This window comes from Hippoglossus stenolepis, chromosome 7 (genome assembly GCF_022539355.2).
Source record: "Hippoglossus stenolepis isolate QCI-W04-F060 chromosome 7, HSTE1.2, whole genome shotgun sequence".
In the NCBI taxonomy this organism is placed as follows: Eukaryota; Metazoa; Chordata; class Actinopteri; order Pleuronectiformes; family Pleuronectidae; genus Hippoglossus; species Hippoglossus stenolepis.
In genome coordinates, this window is record NC_061489.1 from 9,976,798 (window position 1) to 9,996,473 (window position 19,676).

Genomic DNA, 19,676 nt, shown 5'->3' on the forward strand with positions numbered 1-19,676 from the left:
CACACATTTAACATGCGTTTCCTTGGTGACAAATCAGAATATGATATGAGTGGTACTTTTAAAGTCACACACTCTTCAGTTGTGATACACATTAAATAACAGTTTCTTGAAGGAAGCACCGGAGTCTACAGACCCATCATGGAAGGTTGAGTTGTTTTACTGCAGTACTGTAACTAAGTATTTTTAATTTTTTTAAGACAAAAAAAAACCAAATCAACAACATTATCTTTTATTAGGTCAAAAGTGATGTTTGATACACCAATATATGATCAGGATCTGCAGACTTTCTGCAGATGAGAATGCTGTAGTCATGCATGACTACAGCCCACATCACTGCAAACTGCCAGATAAGCTTCAGCAGAAAAACGCCCTCTCAGGCGACTGATGCAGACTTGATCAACCTCATTTTGGAGAAGAGCAAAAGAACACTGAGAGAACACTGAGTTACTGAGACACAAACACTCCAGCACCACACCCTGACGTCTGCTTGTGTCACATCAACCTGCCTCTAATGAAATGAGCAGAGCAGTAGAGATCATGTTTTTGTTTCTGTTTGAACAGGGGGATTTTGATGTGGAGGACGTTGTTAGAAATCTGATCTCCCAGACTGTGAAGCAGAGACATTAAGGAGTCATTAGTTTAGATTTGTCTGACATGAACCTTCAGGCAGAGCCAGGTTAGTTTGGTCATTTCTTCAAAGCACCACATGAGAGAGCCATTACATTGATTTTGTGCTTTGCTGTAAAAGCCCTAATGTGGTGTTGTTCCTCATTTGAGCCAGAGGTGGGCAGTGAAAGACAACATCTGGCTGCGGCCTGCATTACACAAGCTGCAGCGGCCTCTTACAACAGGTGAGAGAGAGAGAGAGAGAGAGGAGTAAAGAGGAAACGATGTGGACAGTCACATTTTGTTCCTGGGTTCACATCAACATCAACAATGACGCAGAGCTTTCCATTGTGCAGAAAGCTCTTTGTATGACACTGTTAGATGCAGTTTTTATTAAAATGTTTCACAAATTTCCTGACGTGGGTGATTTTAGAATATAGACAATACGCAGCAAACAACGGTCACGACTGTGATGTTGTTTTCACGTCCAATAATGATCCAATCAGACCCTCTCTTTCAAAACATTTATCGTTTAAAAAGAAAGAAAGAAAATAACAAATGTGTGCTTCTTTTTGGGGGAAAATGACTTTTGATTGACAATTTATTTGGGTTGTAAAATGGTTGTGATCCAGTCAGACGTTTTTACATGATTACCTTGAAAACTAAACGTTAGCATAAACGTCCAGATCAAACAGGACGTGTGTTACACCATTCCAGAACATTTTACAGATTAAATCACACTGTGAACATAAACCAGCAGAATATATCACTCACAGTAATGTCATATTTTGACATCACCAGAACGTCCGGGAAGGAAACTTTCACATTGGAACTCTTTTTGAACCACAGGTCTATGTGACGTCTTCATAGGATGTACAAACAACAGTCCCTCAACGTCAAAATTTATGCTGGGATATCACGATTAGAAATGGCAGAGAAGAGCAAGGAAGTAAAAGTGAGAGTTCAGGCGGGGGCGAAAAGAGAGAGACTGCTGAGGATTAGATTGTTGTAACCCAATGAGCCAAAGGAAGGAATGTTTGCATGCATGATCTGCATGTTAATGTTGAAGGGCTCCTGCTTTCAGCCCACAGGCGTTAGTTTAACACAGGCTGAAAAGTCAGGCTGTGCCAAAACAAGCACTGAATTATTCTTCCTTTGTAAGTCTTCACATGGTTACTGTTAAACGATGTGTGGAGACAGGTTCATGCTCTGCTCTCTGTTGAATACTTGCATGGAGCCACAGAAGCTCATTAACATCAGTAGCTAAAAACGGGAAATTCTCTCTCGTGATCCCAAAAGCGACTCCAATAAACACTATGTGTGAAACCCAGAGTGCATACAGCTACACTTTACCTGTCCCATGTGTTTTAGTATAGGAGAGAGCAACTGTTAACAGCCAGGAAACCTAATAGTTAAGTAACTTCATGAATGGTCTGTTTCATGACAGTTTTTCCTATGACTTCCTTCTAAAACAAAGGGATGGTTTGTGCCCTTTTCTCTGAGATAACATTGTCAGATAAACAAATTTTGAAAACAGCACCACATGCGAGAGAGCTACAAGCAAGGAGGGAGCATGTAAGGCTTAAAATATATTTCATGAAAGTACATGAGGAACTTTACTTTCTCTTTATTCCTCTTTCGTGCAAAAAACACGTTGAGCTCTTGTGACAAAAAGTTATAAAGAGTGTTTGAAAGAGTACAGAGGAAAGTAATTACTGAAGCCAAGAGACTATTTCAGCCTGGGGTACAATGTGTTTTAATGTGAATTCACTTGTAAAGCTCATTGACTATTGCGTCCAAAGCAACTAAGGATACAGGGAAGTCATCAGCATAACTGTACCAGCTTTTTAAAAAAAAGTTATGTAACTTTTAACTGTACACAAAAACAATTCATGTATTACAACTTTTTCATTTTGGCTGTGTAAACCTTCTAATCCTACAAAAATGGCAGAGTGAGACCATTTTCTGTCACATCCAAGAACAGGTCAGAACCCAAATGCAGATAACTCAGAAGGACAGGAGACAAAGTTTTCAATTTGGACTTGGCAAGTGGGCGTAAGAGTAAGGCAGACAAAAAAGGCAAAGGTTCCAAAACATGAAAAAGCAAGGTCAAAAACACAAAACAAATAAGGGGGAAAAACACACACTGGAACACTCAGAAAAACTGATGAGGCCAACTGGCGAACAGGAAGAGGAAACACATGGATACACTACTTGACAAGACTCAGGTGAAACTAACACGATTGAGGAAGGTGATCAACAAGGGAATGAAACCAGATAAGGACAGCAAGTAAAGTGAGAAGGACACACAGGGAAATAAAGCTTTAGAGTAAAACAGGTACTCAGGTAAAGAACTCAAAGAGCCAACAAAGATATGAATGCAAAAACTAAACACAAGGAAAACAAGTAAAAAAGGCCACAAAATAAAAAGCCCATAAGGTAGAAAGTCTTTCTGAAAGTTCCAGAACAGAAACACAATTCCAAACAAAGACTCGCAAGTTTACAAAAAAGGTCCAAGAAGTCTCCACACTGGGACTTAATCATGTAAATTTTCCGGAGCTATGTCCCAATTCAGTGGCTGCTTCATTCAGGGGAAGCACAGGCAGAGCTGAAATGAGACATTCTCGTCTACAGAGGTTTTCCGCGATCATGTCATCAGCTTGTTGCTGTCGCTTGGCAACAGACCTGCAGTTGGACACGATGAGAAAGTTTAAATGCCCCTTGTTTTTTCCCCCCACCAAGCAACGAGGTGCAACGAAGGTTCCAACACGAAAGCAAAGACCTGGTGACATCAGTGAGTTACAACAGTGCTTCACTGCATAGTTTGCCAACAATATAAAAACAAATTACAAAAAGACAGTGATCACACCACATTTTTTAGCCACTACTGTCTGGAGCGTGACAGAAGGAGAGTAATATCAGCACGGGGTGAAGAGGTTCAAAAAGGAAAGAGACAAATGACAGAGGAAAAAAAGAATAACCTTTGATCCAGCAACAACAACATGATGGAAAGAATCAAAGCCACAGCTGGCTGTCTGGATGGACTCGAAAATGGAATGTGCAAGATACTAATACTGACTTCTACAATGCTTCGGTTACTGTGTTGAAGTGTCCTGTGACTGATGTTTGGGATTGCAAGACAAATGCTTTGCTGCACAGTTTAGGACCATAGAGGGTATATAAATATGGACAAAGCATCTCCACTTTCTCCTGATGTACAAAAATGAAGCCCAAATGTCTCTGATAGAGTCTGCGTTGTAGTCATCGTTGTGTGGAGCAGCAGTATCGAGGTGGTGCCAATACACATGCTCGACCAATCGCAAGTCAGTCTCACCTTTCAACCAAGACATTTCACCCCATTTTTATAGCATCAAATAACTGAATAAAACCAAACACATCAGAAAACATTTGAACAAGAACGACCTAAAATGACATAATCCGTCTTTGAAAAACTTTAATAAATGAATACTTTGACTTTTTAGTTTGGTCCATGTCCCATCCCCTAACATGAAGGAGGCAGAGTTTACAGCCTCTACTGCAGGCAGCCGGGGAGATGGAGATGATTTGGCTTCACTTTATTGGGGCCGTCATGTCGTCCATCTTTATATCCCATCTGTTTAGGAGACACGCTCTGCCACACTCTGCCCTGCCCTTCTCCATCACTGCTCTCATTCCCTGACAATAATAACTGGCTTCTTCATCCTTCACTGTGTTAGTACATAAATGATTTATCACATCCACCCTGGCCAACACACACTGCTTCGTTTTTAGTTCATCCTGTCATGGGTGATTGGAGAGTGTGTGTGCTCTGTAATATTAAGGAAAGGTTAATGTCTAAACAGTATATATACGCTGGCCAAGCCCTTGTATAACCTCCATCAGATGGAGGTGAACAACTTCAGGGGGCTTGTGATTAATGTTTGATGGCAGTATTAACTGTACAGATCTTCACCAGGAGAGGTTCACGTTGACAGCATATGTCTCTACTCAACAGCCTTGACCTAAATATGAAGCTGTAAAAGTCAGAGCTGTTATATGGGTTTGATAATGGCTCTTTTAAGTAGTTAACCTTTATATTTTATCTAAAAAGTGGTTATTAATGCTTATTAAATTTAATCAAATTTTCTTTGATCAAATTTGATCCTGTTTGAACCACAGGCGTTGCAAAAATACTGCAGTCTGGCTTTCTATTGGAAAACTAATAATGATAAATGGTGTCATGACAAGTATGAGGAAACACCTCATCGTATATGGAGTAATTTGTGTCCATTTGTCTGATACGGCGGCAGCTGCTGACATGAGTCTGATGGAAAGCACCGGCCACGCTGGAGTAAGATATGTTTTAAACACAACTCATAGCTTCCATTTCTCATGCTGCGCTCCTGTGTTCAGTCAGGACTTCACTGTTGTATACTTCTTTTCTCACCGGACATTAACCATAAGCCCACAGTGAGACCACACACACCTACTTAGACACATTTGTTGTTGGTTTCCTCTGCCCTCCAGCCTCCCTACATCCATATCCGAGGCGCCATATTAGGTTTTCATTTACTCAACCGACAAGCATCTCTGTCTCCTATTTGGCAAACAGCGAGAGCATGACAAGGAATTCTGGGGGAAAGGACTGTGGTGTCAAAGAGATAAAGAGCATTTACATGGTGGTCGCGAGCAGTGACGAGGCCTGACAAGTCTGGCTGTGACGGGTCAGGACGAGGAATTTCCGCCCTTGATGGGACACTGCAAAAAATGGGACTATCGTTAATCTCTGCATTTGTGTTTCTTTTCAATTAAAAACTGTACAATTTCCAGTCACATAACAAAGGGTAGATTTTTCTGATTGAACCAGCCCATGTATGTTTATTTATGAGGAAGTGAGGACCCAAACTGTTCCCGTCGTAGTCCAGCAGTGTTTGGAGTTGCGAGAACAAAGAAGGGCACGGTTAATGTAAGCTTTCCATTTAAAGACTCTCATTGGTTACAGTACTTTAAAGCAGCGATGGTGTCGGTTGATAAATTCGTCAAAAGTCAATTCCTGACTCTTTGTGCACAATATGCATCAAGTAGTAATCACACCTTAAACCAAACAGCCCTATACTGCAGTATTACATAAGGCACTAGGTTGGCTAAAGAAAGGTGCAAAAATGACAAAGCCATCAACAAATAAAATTGTTCACCATTAAGAATACAATACACTGGAGCTGGCTAAGAGTCACTGATTACTTGTAGGCAAATTACATCAGTTATTTTGTCAGATAATTGAGCCATTATAGGAAAGAAAGAAGATGACAGAGCTTACAGGCACATTCTAAATGGTGTTATTACACTGCAAACTCGTTGTCTCATCTGTGTTGACGTGCCCATTTATTGAGACTTAAACAAAAGTCCTCCACTGGCAGCAGCAACATGGAGAAAATAAATGAATACTTTTAGAAATATGAAGGTTGACACTTGAAATTAAGCAGTAGCTCACAACAGTCCCTGCTGACTGTCCGTACTTAGCGTATTCTGTGACCACCCTTACACTCTCGTCACAAATCGTCTTGACCTCGTGTAAATCAAAGCCAGAATGCATTTTTCATCATAGAAAACCACCAACAGATGTATGCAGTTATGAGTGTGAGTCTGTTCTGAGTAGCTGTACACACTCTACACAAATACACTGGACAGCCAATGTGTTATCCTCCTTTGGTCTCAAACATCAGGAACCACTTAGACCTCATTAACTTCTAAAAATGCAGCAGGAACAAGTGGGTATGAGATAAGTAGAAAAGTAAGTAATAAACCCAACTAGAATTACTGCCCTGTGGTTACATGCCTCTGCCAACCAGTGCAGGCTCTGTCTAACTACATTTCTTTGCCGGATTCATATGAGGTCACCGTGACCTTTGACCTTCGACGACCTAAATCGAATCACTTCATCTTCGAGTCCAAGTGACAACTGGTCAAAATGTGTAGAATTTCCCTAAAGGCAGACCTGAGATATCAGGATCAAGAGGTTTATACATGTTTATGATGCCACCATGACCTTTGACCTCCCACAATCGAATCAGTTCATTTGTGAGTCTAAATGAACATTTGTGCAAAATTTGAAAGGATTCTCAAGAGGCGTGCTTAAGATAACGCAAAAGAGTCGGTAAGGTCACAGCTTACCTTACCCTTTGACCTCCAAATTCTAATCAGGTCATCATTGAGTCCAAGTGAATGCTTGTGCCAGATATAATGGAATTCCCTATTGGAGTTCCTGATATATCACATTCACAAGAACATGAGGTCACTATGACCTTGACCTTCAACATTCAACAACCAAAATCAATCAGTTTATCTTTGAGTCTAACTGAACATGTTTACCAAGTTTGAAGAAATTCCCTCAAGGTGTTCTTGGGATATTATGTTCACAGAGCAAACATGTGCTTTTTAGTTTCTTGAAAAAAAGTGCCTGAGTCGGAAAGTTCTACGGAAGTTCCATTTGAGCCATCATCTGTCTTTTTAGTAAATACCCCAAAACAATGTTGGAAAATAAGTAATGAAGCCCTTTTGTAGCCATAGTAATTGTGACAGGAGCAAAGGAGGAGGTCAGGTGACACTGTTATATAACAGGACTACCTTCTCCCTATCAGGGCCATAAACACTAATAGCAATCTATGATTAGTTGGGCGGTCTGTTGTTTCACTGCAGGCCAGCGGGAAAACTGGAAATTCCTTGTGGTGTCCTTATCTGTGTCATGTGTGTCCTCCTCAACAGTTCTCTGGGATAAACTGAAGCTTTGGAACAATTTTCTTTTGTGTGGTTTAGCTGCTCCGAAGCATCAACAAATCAGGCATAACATATTCCGTGACTGAGGTTTCGAGTCATCATCTCACTCGAAACCAACCTTGCCTGTGTAACATTATCTCTGTTAGAATGAAGACTTGTGAAAGCTGCTTGTTGGACATGTTATGACACATTTGTGCTTGTAACTCATCCAGTATATTTGCTTTTTCATCACTGTTAGTGCGTCCCGCAAACTGCAAACATCGACTTTTCTACCAAAAAATAAATAATCATTTGTCCATTTCTCTTGGAAACCACGTCATTCCACATCTACTAGGGAGTATTTCATTCACCCTGACTCTCTCTGACAGGGATATAGCCTGAAGGGACCACCCTGAAGGACATGTCAGTCTACTGACAGTCTGTTATTTCATTTTATCACCCAAAAGAACTACTGTTAAAAGAAATTCATATTAGAGTTTATTTTTTTGTATTTATGAATTGCCTCGTGGGTTGTAGGACAGATGTTCTCCATCATTGTTATACAGCAACAAAGGGTCAGGTTGGATGGATGTATTGGGATTGTTGTGTTTTTTGGGAGACCGCTGTTCAATTCCCATTTCCACCAGTCAATGATAAACTTTTACCATGACCACGATCGTTAACCATGTGTGTATTATTGTAACCATGGAAACAAAGGTTGTTGAATAAAATGATGTAAAATCTAGAAAACAAAATACAAAGAGGGAACAAATGGCAGAAAAAAGAGAGAAGCTCAGAGAGTTATTGTGACTGACTAGATTCAAGATTCAAGACCTTATTGTCATGTGCACAACAATTACATTCAGCAGTCGCTGGCAATGAAATGCTTGGGTCACAGGCTCCTTTCTAGCCAAGACTAATTAGTGATAACACATTCCTGTAATGCTGGCATGTGAAATGTTAGATGGAAAGCTATGAGCCAGGTCTCAATTCAGGGGCTGCATTTGAAAACCAATTGCATCACAGCAGTGCAACTAGGCCCATTTCAAAGGCTCCTTGAAATGTGTCCGACAAAGGCATCCTTCCATCCTTGAGGAATGGATCCTTCCCGGCTCAACCTATCCCATGAGTCAATGTGCTACTGTGACAAATCGATTTCCAAAGAGGTAAGGGTGACGGCAAGTGAGGAGACGTCCGATGCTTCAGTATCACGTTTCAACTCAACCACACAGCGGTACACATGTTAAAAGTTAACAAGTGGCATTAAAACTTTCTCATTGTGTCCAATGTCAGCTCTGTTGCTAGGCAACAACAATAAGGGTGGGACGAGCTAGTGACGCTGATCACGGAAAGCCTCTGTAGACAAGGCTGTCTAATTTCGGTTCAGCCTTTGCGGCCTACGTGGCCTACGAAGGAGGCCGTCTTCTTGGGCCGGACAGGCCGCGTCCTCTGAAGGACGCAGTCCCTGAATACAGACGCAGCTATAGAGTTCACCTGTTCAGCAGCAGTACAGTCCTGCCTTTAGACGACTCAGCTCAAATTAGATGTCACTTACTGTTGTGACTGGGTCTTATGATGCTTAAGAAGAGGAGGGGAAAAAAAGGAATGTGTGGAATGAGTTTATCCTGCTTTTGTCCCAGAGGCCTCATTTATTATATGATTAACCCTTGATCCCTCCATCCCATATTGGGTTCAAATCACTAAAGTCAGATTTATCTTATTGATATCTTGATATTCGGTGAATTGATTCTCACTGCATGTCATATGACCATAGATGTGTTTCTTTAACAATAATGTATTTCATTGCCATTATTTTGAGAAGGACGTCAGGGCAAAGAACTGACACTGCACAATTCACTCAGCAATCTTCAAGTCCTACAAAACAGAGCATAAATCAACTGACAAGGTTGACACAATGATAAATGCGAACTTTGGGATAATTGCGATTGGTTTGTGGTAGCGACGAATAGCATCAGCGTTGCATGTGTGAGAAGTAAAATATTTTTGAAGAAGTGAAGACATTTTCTTTGGCCTTAAAAACTGACGTGAGCACATCTCTGGAGTACATAGTTGCTTTGATAACCTCAGGTCGGGTGGAGCTAGTTTTTCAGATGGGCCAAGCTACGATTTGAGATGCGCATATGCGTGCGCTTAAATCCACAGACGCATACACATGATATTAGGCCCTAGGGAGTGAGGGGACTGCAGACATTGTGGTGCCTTGGTCCGTGTAGTCACTAAAGGGACTTAGTGAGTCACTAAAGGGACTTAGTGACTTAGCAGAGACGACATTTTCACATGCTCACACCCTGTATGCAGCATGTCACTGCCATGCTTCGCATATCTGAGAACATACTACCAAAACAGGCCCCTTCATTCCAGATAGCGTCCCCCTATTTGGTGCTTTTAAATTACTTTTACTATGTTTGAGTCAACATGTTAGGTGTACGAGAATATAAAGCCATGAGCCCAGAGAGGTTGCAGTTTACAGGGATTTTAGCACGCTGTGAAGGAGTTATTGCCTGTTAATCATGCTCCCATAAATGGTACTCCTTAAAGTTTCATGATAGATGTTACCATGCACGGGCTTATTTGCAGGGATGCCACTCCCTCTTGTTAGTGTAATAACATATTTCTGGAGTACATTTCAAATTTATTTCACTCTCTTAATATAAGGGTTTTTTAACTTGTGGATGAAGTATTTCACTTTGATACATTTAAGTCGAAGTCTTTAGAGTAAAAAAACTAAAGGACATAGTTAGATTTAGGTAGTTAAGTATTCGATTTAGATCTTTTTCAGTTTGATATATTTCCACATGTAAAATAAATTCAAAAGATGCAAATCAAAGTTTCTGAGGGAGGGTTAAGGAGAATTGCCTATAAACCCTTGATGCAGAAGATTACAGGAAATAGGTTACAACATTGAATATGCAAAGAATGTGTCTCACTAGCTACATTTAATGGGAAAAAACATAGTTTAAGATAGATCAACAAGGTGTCCCATGAAACCCCTTCTACTATGTAAGTGTACTGAATCAGACACAACAATAATACAAGATAGATCAGGGAGGAATATTTATAATGTGTATACAATATGAAAGGCCATAATACTTGTATGACAAAGGAAAGTATTGTTTAACCTTGTCATAATAAAACAAACCATAAGCAGCAGCAGCAGCAGCAGCAGAGAAGAAGCTGCTGGTGGTTCTGCAGCATCATGATGTGTCGCTGCTGGAGGGGCCGCTCCTCTCTGGGGAGGGCACGATCCTGGTTGTATACACAGAATGAAAAGTGCCAGACTGGTTTCTTTTAGTGTCATTATCACCTGGGATCAGCAGAAATCGATGCATATGCACCTTGCAGCCTGCAAATGTGCTTTGATTTAATGTTTTTAAAAGTGTAGCATATGATATTGAACACATTTTGACTGATGTACTTATACTTACTGTATCTCTGTACATATCTACACAAGTAATGTTACTTATTCTTTGGTAAAATATCTTCCTAGCAGCAGAAGATGTATTTTAACTTTGATACCATTTCCCAGTACTCTTTTCTCCCCTGATTGTTTTAAATCTATTTAATTCTTCAATACTACGTACAACATTTTCTGTCAGTATTGCTGCAGACAGCATGTGACAGATCTCACGCACTTATGTCTGCACACGGCTCTTTGGATCAGACTCAGTGCACTTTTAAAAGTAAAACAGCATTATGGGAAACCTTGCACTTTAGATGATGAAAGTGTAAGGGGCAGTGAAGAGCTCTTGTTTGCAAAAGTGGATGCATTCACACTGCAGGTACGTCTGCAACAAGGCTATGTTCAGATGTGAAGTTCAACTGCAGGAGGGAGGCATGAACAATGAGCTGCTGTTTTGCTGTGTAAAGAATCAAAAAAGGGCTTAAAGCTGAACCTTCAATTTACAGTTTTCATAGGCTGCTTTCTCTAATTCACCGTTCACAGTTGCGGCTGCTACGTCCATCAAGCTTTCGACTCTCGTAAAGCGAAACTTGCTGCGATGACGGTGAAAGATTTTGAAATCTGTCAAAATTCATAGTAATTTTTTAAATAATACGTCTTCGATTTCAGACAGAGGCCGAAATAAGCAGTCTTTTCAGCCAATAGCTGCCAGTTTCATTGGCTGAAATCGCAACTCTTGTCTGGCAATGCCATCCCTGCGGATAAAGGCAGTCCCAGTCCAGACTTCTTGTTTTGGTTTCGCGGTGGCGGAATGAGCTGCCAAATGCTGTCAGAACTGCGGTGTCTCTCGAACTTCTAAAACCTGAGAGCACCTCCTCTCCCAACACGCTAACTAGCACTTTGTGATGCACTTCCATCCTTGAGGGATGACATCAGGACTCCTGTAGCATTCAAAAGGTCAGTTCTATGCTTTATCGTTTATATTTCAGAACAACATGCTTTACTTTTAACATTATAAGGCGACAAGCGTTAAGGATGAAGACTACAGACGGTATGTAAAGATGGAAGGCGTGTCTCCACCTCCTCCCCCAATCCTGAATAAAGCCAGAACCAGAATCAGCACAGTGTTGATCAGGGGGATGGAGCTGCAGTACCGAGGTACTGAAGATACACACGCTCGGCCACTCGCGAGTCAGTCTCAGCTGTCAATCATGGCGTTTCAAATGGAACAAAACTTACAGGAAACATTTTAACTTGAACAAACATCAGTGTGATAAGAACAACCTAAAATGAGGTAAACCATCTTTGAGAAAAATTTGCTTGATGTGTACTTGGACTTTTTAGTTTGGTCCATGTTCCCTCTGCTTACACGGAGTAGGTGAGGTTGATGACCTATACTGCAGCCAGCGACCAGGGAGCGATCTGAACTCTTTGGCTTCACTTCTGGGGAGCTGTCATAGCATCAGTCTTTATTTACAGTCTATGATGAGGACTTGCTGTACCAGGTAGGAAAATGTAATTGTAGCTGAGGTTGCTGGAGTGTTAGCTGTTCATATCCCCCCAAAAAATGCCTAAAGTTATCTGACATTATGGGAAAATACTAAGTAAAGCTATTTTACATGAGTCTCACTTATCCTGACAGCAACATGCAAGTGTTGATGGTCTAAATGCACAACATTCTGTTTAGTCTTGTGTGTCGAAACTGTAGGAAGAGTGGGAGATAAAAAGAGAAAGAGACAGAGAAATATTACAGAAGGTATGTTGCCCTCCGACATACACACAGTCATCACTTGTCTTATAAAGTCATTTTTGCCAAAAGGCCTAATTTTTGGACCCGTGTCCTTCACGTGAGGAGAGAGAAAAGAGCAGCGAGGCTGATGGAAGCAGATCAGAGAAAATAAATACTGTGAGCTTTCATTATTGTCTGTTCAAAATTATTTTAACTCACTTGCAAAAGTCATTGGCTGCTCGTGGTCTTTGATCGCAATGCGTTCCTGAGCACACTGCAGTCAGACCTGCTCTGCAACACGGAATTTGTCAAGACATTATCCGGGAAATGCTGCATGTGTGACACAAATGTCAGAATCAAGTGAACCAGACATTAAACAGACTTTACGTTGCCATTTCCCTGACAAGCAAACACACAAAACCAAAGGGCGACGACATCCTGAGGATCTTAGTGTAAAGGCCTTTTTACAGCACATTTTAACATGCCACAAGTGTTAAATGAAACAAAGTACTGAGATGTTTGAACTACAAAGAGCCACCATTAATGTTATCAGTAACACCTTTATCTTTAATACCTGAATGAAAAGGGCCCAGCCAAGCTCCATCCACACACTAGGCTGTGATCTAGTCTTGTTAATCCTTAGATTGCTGGTGTTCATATTTTATGCTTGAAATAAACATTAAAAAAGCTTTTTACTCCTGCGGCTAAGTGCCAAACATCAGGAGATTTTTATGGCTCTGTATATCTCTACTGTCTCCAGCACTTCTGAGGTAGAATGAGGTGATCTCCATAATCTATGGTTATTTGGAGCACTGCATTCCAGTTTCAAAAGGAGAATGGAAACAACACAGGACCGTGATACCTGATGGCATTGTACAGGCCTGATGCTTTCATGGAGCTGCTTTCAGATATGTACTGATTTTGCGGAGTGGCATTAGTATTTTCAGGATCTTCTCCTGCCAATCCTTATATTATACTCGGGAAAATGTTTGGAAAATTCACAGCGAGCTAGTGGGTCTGTTGATGATATTTTCTAATGTGAACATGTGTTAAGGGCCGACGCCGATGTCAAAGTGCTGTAACAAATAAAATCAAACATGTAATTTACGCAGTGGAATTTATTCGTTATGTCCTGCCCCCTGCATGCTCTACACAGGCACAACCCCATGCCTGAATTTTCTGGATATTTTCCCATTGTTGTGAATGGTTCTGCTGCATTCTTCATATGTGAAAGGCAAATGACCCGACCAGAAATGTATCGACATTATGTGGATTTCATGTCTGCAACCAGCTTTAGTGATTTTGTTTTATATTTTCCATATTTCTGGGTACATGTATCTGTTTGTAATTTAATGTCTTGTCAGTAAGATTTTGAAAAATAAAGCACCCGCAAATGTGCAGACACAATTCTTTGGGACATTTTCCTGATTTTGTTTTTTAATTTTATTATTTATTTATTTAGTTCATGTCTGAAAACAACTTTGTATTTTCCTCACTAACAGTCATAAAGGACACATGAATGAGGACATTACATGCAACATGTACATAATTTATTTCAATACAAATGTTACAGCACATACACATTTGCTTTTTCATAAATACCACAGGACACCACATGTTGTAACAGGTTTGTATCCCCTTAACAAACAGTGAAAAAAAAAAAGAACTTGTGCGAAAGTAGCTTGCGAACATTTAGTAAACATTCAGCTGAGTGATGACTTTTTCACTCTTGCCAGGAAAAAGGAAGTTCACATATTAAAGGTTTGACTTGTCATGTGACGGCTGAAGCGATATTTAACTTTCATAGAAGATTCACATTTACATACATCCATTTATCAGAACAGTCCAGAATCCACGACACCCGCGCTGAGATGTCGCAGCGACCGGTTCTCACGTTACAAACAGGGAAAAATATTACGTTACAAGTCAACCGGCGTAACTCTTCAGCCATTATTTATAGTTCAAACATTGTTTTTTAGAAATACCACAAATGTTTCATGAAAGTGCTACACAGTGCTGCTGTAAGTGAGTGAACCTTCTGAACTACGTCATGGGGGAGCTGTTCCTGTTCAATGGGAGCAAAGGTGAATAAGTGAGGATTGCATTAGCATTAGCCAACCTGAGCCGTCATCATATCAAACTGTCATCAATAACATAGATCAAATTCTTTTACAATGACATATGTTCCACATTTAAATACACTCTCTAAGACTTGTCTGTAACAGAGAATCCACTTTAGAAAAACATTTTATTTTAGCAGAGCAGTTGTTAAAAAGGGCTAATCTGGGGCAAGACTTTGTTGAGTGCATCTGTAGGCACCAAACCATCAGCTGTACTTGGAATGTCGTAGTGTAAGCTAATAATTCAGGACTCATTGCACATAACTACGCTGTGTCCTCCAGCGAGAGGAGGCGAGAGACATGAGTTACATTCCTTATTATACAGGTGTATCGATGAAACAGTAACCGTGAATCACTGTGGGACAGCTGAGATGCGAGGAGAGGCCACTGCCAGGAGGGAGCAGTGTGGATTTATAGTTCACAACCGGTTCCACTTGGACGACCACAGATCACTTTTGAAAGGAAGTGTCACCAAAATCCACGAAAAACACATCACCACAAATATATAGCAAGACATGCGAACCATAGCTTGGGAAGTGCTTCTAAAAAAGACGGATGGTTTAAATACAGGTCTTTTTTTTTAATCCTGTGACTCGTTAATATTGCGTCAATGCATCGATTAATTCAGTGTGAATAAATACAATGGATCTGGGTCTAGAATCTGTTTTGTGCTTTGTGCTTCACTGTACAGTGGAAATGCTGGAAGGGGTAAAAAAGAGCCAGAGAACATTCGCTGTGACTTTCAACCCCTGCATTTACTTTGCTGTAAATCCATGCAAAAAAAAGATCAACATGCTGGAAAGATGGTTTTTCACAGAGCAAACACTGACGTATGATGACACTGTATTTACGTCTGTCCCTGAGGCCTGTGACAACAGTGCTGACTAACAGTGATACAGTAAATAGAGATTCCTCTGAGGGAACTAAGTTCACAGTTTTGACAGTGTCAGCTGATCTAACTCCAGAGGCACCATGGACAAAAACACAGGTCACTAACACCGATTTAGACTTGCAGAGAATCCCTGCCTGCCGCCCCCCAGCCCCCAACTCCAAGTACACATTTAGCATGCTGTCACTTTAATCAGAACATACTGGAGATTGCCAAACGGACCAGGGGGGAAAGGGGGTCACATCTACAGCAGCACCTTCATGACTCCTCTGGAGAGTAATGTCACTGCAAACCATTTAGTGTGAGAAAAGCAGAATGACTTCTCCAAATAAAGCCCTGCATGCTAAGTACCCATTGTTTGCCGGGGTCGAGAAGCCACCTTCCTCGGAGCCTGAGATCTTAAGCCAGGTGATTAGAGAGAAAGTCTCATCACAACCTGCAAATCATTGTTGTTTTTAATCGGGGACTTATCTGATTCTCCAGCTAAACAGCAGAGATAATGGATTTATTTGTGTTAATTTGTCTGGGCTCAGCTGGATTGGGGGCATTTCCTGAAGACTGCACACAGAGAGGGGTCTGCTGTAGAGCGACTGAAACAACTGGAACAGCTGCGACACTGCTCAGCGGACTCCTGAGTGTCTTACGCAAACGTTAAGATGAATTTCGTAAATATCCAGACATCCGTTTACAGTGAGGAGACTCTGGGAAATATCAGGGAGCAGTGACAAAAGGTGCACCGGTTTTTGTCTGCTCTTCTTATTTTATGTTTTCGCCACTGTGTCTCGGCCTGGAAGTTTGTTATCTCTTGGCTGATTCGACACGCTGTTTATTATTGTTTGTGGTTTGTACCCTTGTGCCATAGCTAAGGAAGGAGCTACTCTGGTTTCAGTAAACACTGTAGATGCTGAAACACAGCAACCACAAAATCTAATAAACAAAAATGGTTTGTGCAGCAAGAGGAACAACTGTTACTGTTACTGGCACCAAGTGAGGACAGGAGTGACTATTAGTTTGCCTTATACTTATGTAATGGCTTTATAATGTACCAAATATTAGTTTTACTTGATGCACAGAAGCAAATGCTCAAGAAGGGGGGGGAATGCCTGCAGCAGTTTTCAGCTTGCACCAGTGAGATGTAGATAACTGTGAATATGCATATATCTGGTACTATCTGCTGGCAGCAGATGCTCCCGCCATGCAACAGGCTGGAAAACACCAGAGGCGGGCCTCACGACATTACTGAACAGTGAGGAAGGGGAGAGAGAGGGAGAGAGAGAGAGAGAGAGAGAGAGAGAGAGAGAGAGAGAGAGAGAGAGAGAGAGAAGACAGGTTCTGCCACACCTATTGTTGATCATCTTTTTCTCAGAAAACCCATGACAAAAAAAGTTACTTGGAAAGTAAATGAAGCCAAATTATAGTAATTGAATCGGAATGTATTTCTTCAAAAAAACGAAAAAAGCACCAATAGTACTAAATTTGATCCTTCATTACTCCTCCATCCATGCCTACTTGGCGTCCTCAAATGGATTTTACAGAATCATTTCAAAATATTTAAAAGGTAACTAAATTGTCAGATCTTTCACCAAGAAATCTGAGATAAAAAAAAATACTAATTTAATTGAAGCTAGATAATTGGCTATTACATAACCCACAGACCAATTTATTTGAGTAAATGAACATTTGAAAAACTGCCCTGGTATAAATCCTGTGGAGTTGTGTGAAGTAGTTTATATAGTCAGTTAAGAAAGAAAAAGAAGAAGTGATGAGGTAGATGTAAAATGTAACTGATAAATGTAACAAAAGAAAATGTGATCTCCTACAGTATCTGTTTGCTGCGTTCAAAGAGGAAAATAAGTTTCCTCTGCAGAACATAGTTGTTCTGTTTGGACTGTTTAGAGCAGGCTCCACATACTCTGCCAGTTACTTTGACTGGCCTTACCTTCATTGGTCAATGGGAAAAGTTTATGAAAGCAGTGTAAACATGTCTGGATCAACTGACGAGTTAGGGCTCCAAGTTTACAGGACAGTCGTAACAGTCGTTGGGCTTTTGCTGCAATTCCCATTCGGGTCCATCACTCTGTCCATAACACTGCAGACCCCCGCACCTTGCCCCACACACCCTTCATTTGCGTCACTGTCTTCCAAGCTGCCTTTACTCCTCCCTTGTTGCTCGCTCTGCCAACTGTGCCTGTTGTAGATGTATCCATTCACGGGCCCAGGGCTGCTGAGACGGTTCCTCTTCATGCAGAGGATTTCCTTGAAGGCATACCTGAACTCAGGGCTCCGGCAGTAAATGAGCGGGTTGAAGGCGGAGTTTGCGTAACCTATCCAGTTGAGTATCCTGAAAGTGAGGTCAATGCCCTCCACCTTCCATATGGCCACCACCACATTGAGCAGAAAAAAGGGCAGCCAGGACAGAGTGAAGATCCCCATGATGATACCCAGTGTCTTCAGAGCTTTGTGTTCACGCAGACAAAACTTAGCCTTCTTGTTGGCACGTCCATTATTGGCCTCCAGAGATTTGAGGGTGCTGTTGTCGCTGTTATGAAAACGTCCAACGCTTTGGTCAATCTTCTTCAGCTGGCGCTTGGCCTCCTGGAAAACCCGGCTGTAGACAAAAACCATGATAACCAAAGGGAGGTAGAAGGAGATTATGGAGGAGGTGATGGCATAGGCCATGTTGGTATGGAACTCGCAGCAGTCACTCTGCTTGATGCACTCCTTAGCTTTGTCATCGTCGGATATCCACCACTTCATGTGGATGGGCAGGAAAGATATCAAAGCAGCAATCACCCACACCAGCACGACCACAATGCGAGCTTTGCATTTGGTCAGGATGGACTGGTAGCGGAAAGGAGAGGTGATGGCTAAATAACGATCTATGGCAATGACACACAGGGTCTCGATGCTTGCCGTCACACAGAGCACGTCCGTCGCTGTCCAGAACTCACACCAGAAGCTACCAAAATGCCAGGTGTTAAAGATGATGTAACAGGCTCCGAAAGGAACCACGATAAGACCCATGACCAGGTCGGCACAGGCCAGGGACGTGATGAAACAGTTGGTGACATTTTGGAGACGCTGGAAGCGGCCGATTGCCGTGATGACCAGGATGTTGCCAAAGACTATGCACAGGACGAGTAATGACATGATCATGCCCAGCAGGATCTTTGTTGGCTCACTGTAACCACCCTCATGCTCAGCAGACCCCGACGATGAGTTGATCATTTCAGCACTCACATTGAGGTACACTGGGGGGGTTGTGCTTCCCATCTGAGGACACCATGTGTTAACACACACAGACACACACACACACACACACACACACAGAAGGAGGTGAAGATCTAAATGTAAAAATGGCCTGATGAAAACAGATATCAACACTGTTCATACAGAACTTAAATGCTCATATAAAGCTAGGAGTAACAAATGTGCAGTGATCTGTCTGTTTCATTTTTCAGAATAGAGAAAAACAAGAATTACACCACAAAAGAAATAAATTACATCCTGTTCACAAAACGTGCCAAACTAAAAAAAACTACAAACCTCCACAGGTTGTCTTGACTCGTGCCTCCCATATAAAGTAGAAATGTGACTGTTCAGGTCGTTCCTGTAAAGTATTCCATGTCACATGTCCCTTCTTTCTACTTCACCTTATTTTCTATCCACTCTACTATGACTTTTTCTTTGAGCTGGTCTACTCTCCTTTCTTAATCTCTGGGTGCCTCACTCACTCAGTGCCTCCGTAGAGCAGTGTTTCCTCTAATGTGTCTCCCAGACTATTTGTCAGAGCCCTTATAATGTGCTGTGATGACATCACGGCCAGTGCTCAGCCAATCACACAGCCAGCCTGCGGAGGGTGCTGAGCGCTCCCGACAGTTTGAACACACTGTCCCTGCAGCTGCTGCTGTTGCTGCTGCATGGCTGCATGAGACAAAGACTGCAAACACAAGAAAAGTATTTTTTCTTGACTTCTTTTTCTTCACATCTTAAAAAAAGCAAACATATGCTTAAAGGTCTTCATTTAGAATGCGTGTGTTATGTGCAGTTGTGCAGCCCAAGCAAGGGAATGGTATAGCTCTTGTCTGTTGGTCTGGATCTTATTAAAAGACTTGCTTTGACTCTGTGAGGAAACTGTTTAATGCACAAGTGATCCAACTGGCAAGTTAAACCGTCTTT

At 41.5% G+C, this 19,676-nt stretch overlaps 1 protein-coding gene across 1 annotated transcript; it reads right to left on the minus strand.

Moving 5' to 3' along the window:
- Positions 1 to 14,023: 14,023 nt before the first annotated feature.
- Positions 14,024 to 19,253, minus strand: adrb2a (adrenoceptor beta 2, surface a). Its single transcript, XM_035162098.2, has 2 exons — positions 19,044 to 19,253; positions 14,024 to 18,770 (listed from the first exon to the last, which is right to left on the minus strand). Exon 2 carries the CDS (start codon positions 18,768 to 18,770, stop codon positions 17,514 to 17,516), a length of 1,257 nt encoding a protein of 418 aa, XP_035017989.1. The 5' UTR covers positions 19,044 to 19,253; the 3' UTR covers positions 14,024 to 17,513.
- Positions 19,254 to 19,676: the final 423 nt, after the last annotated feature.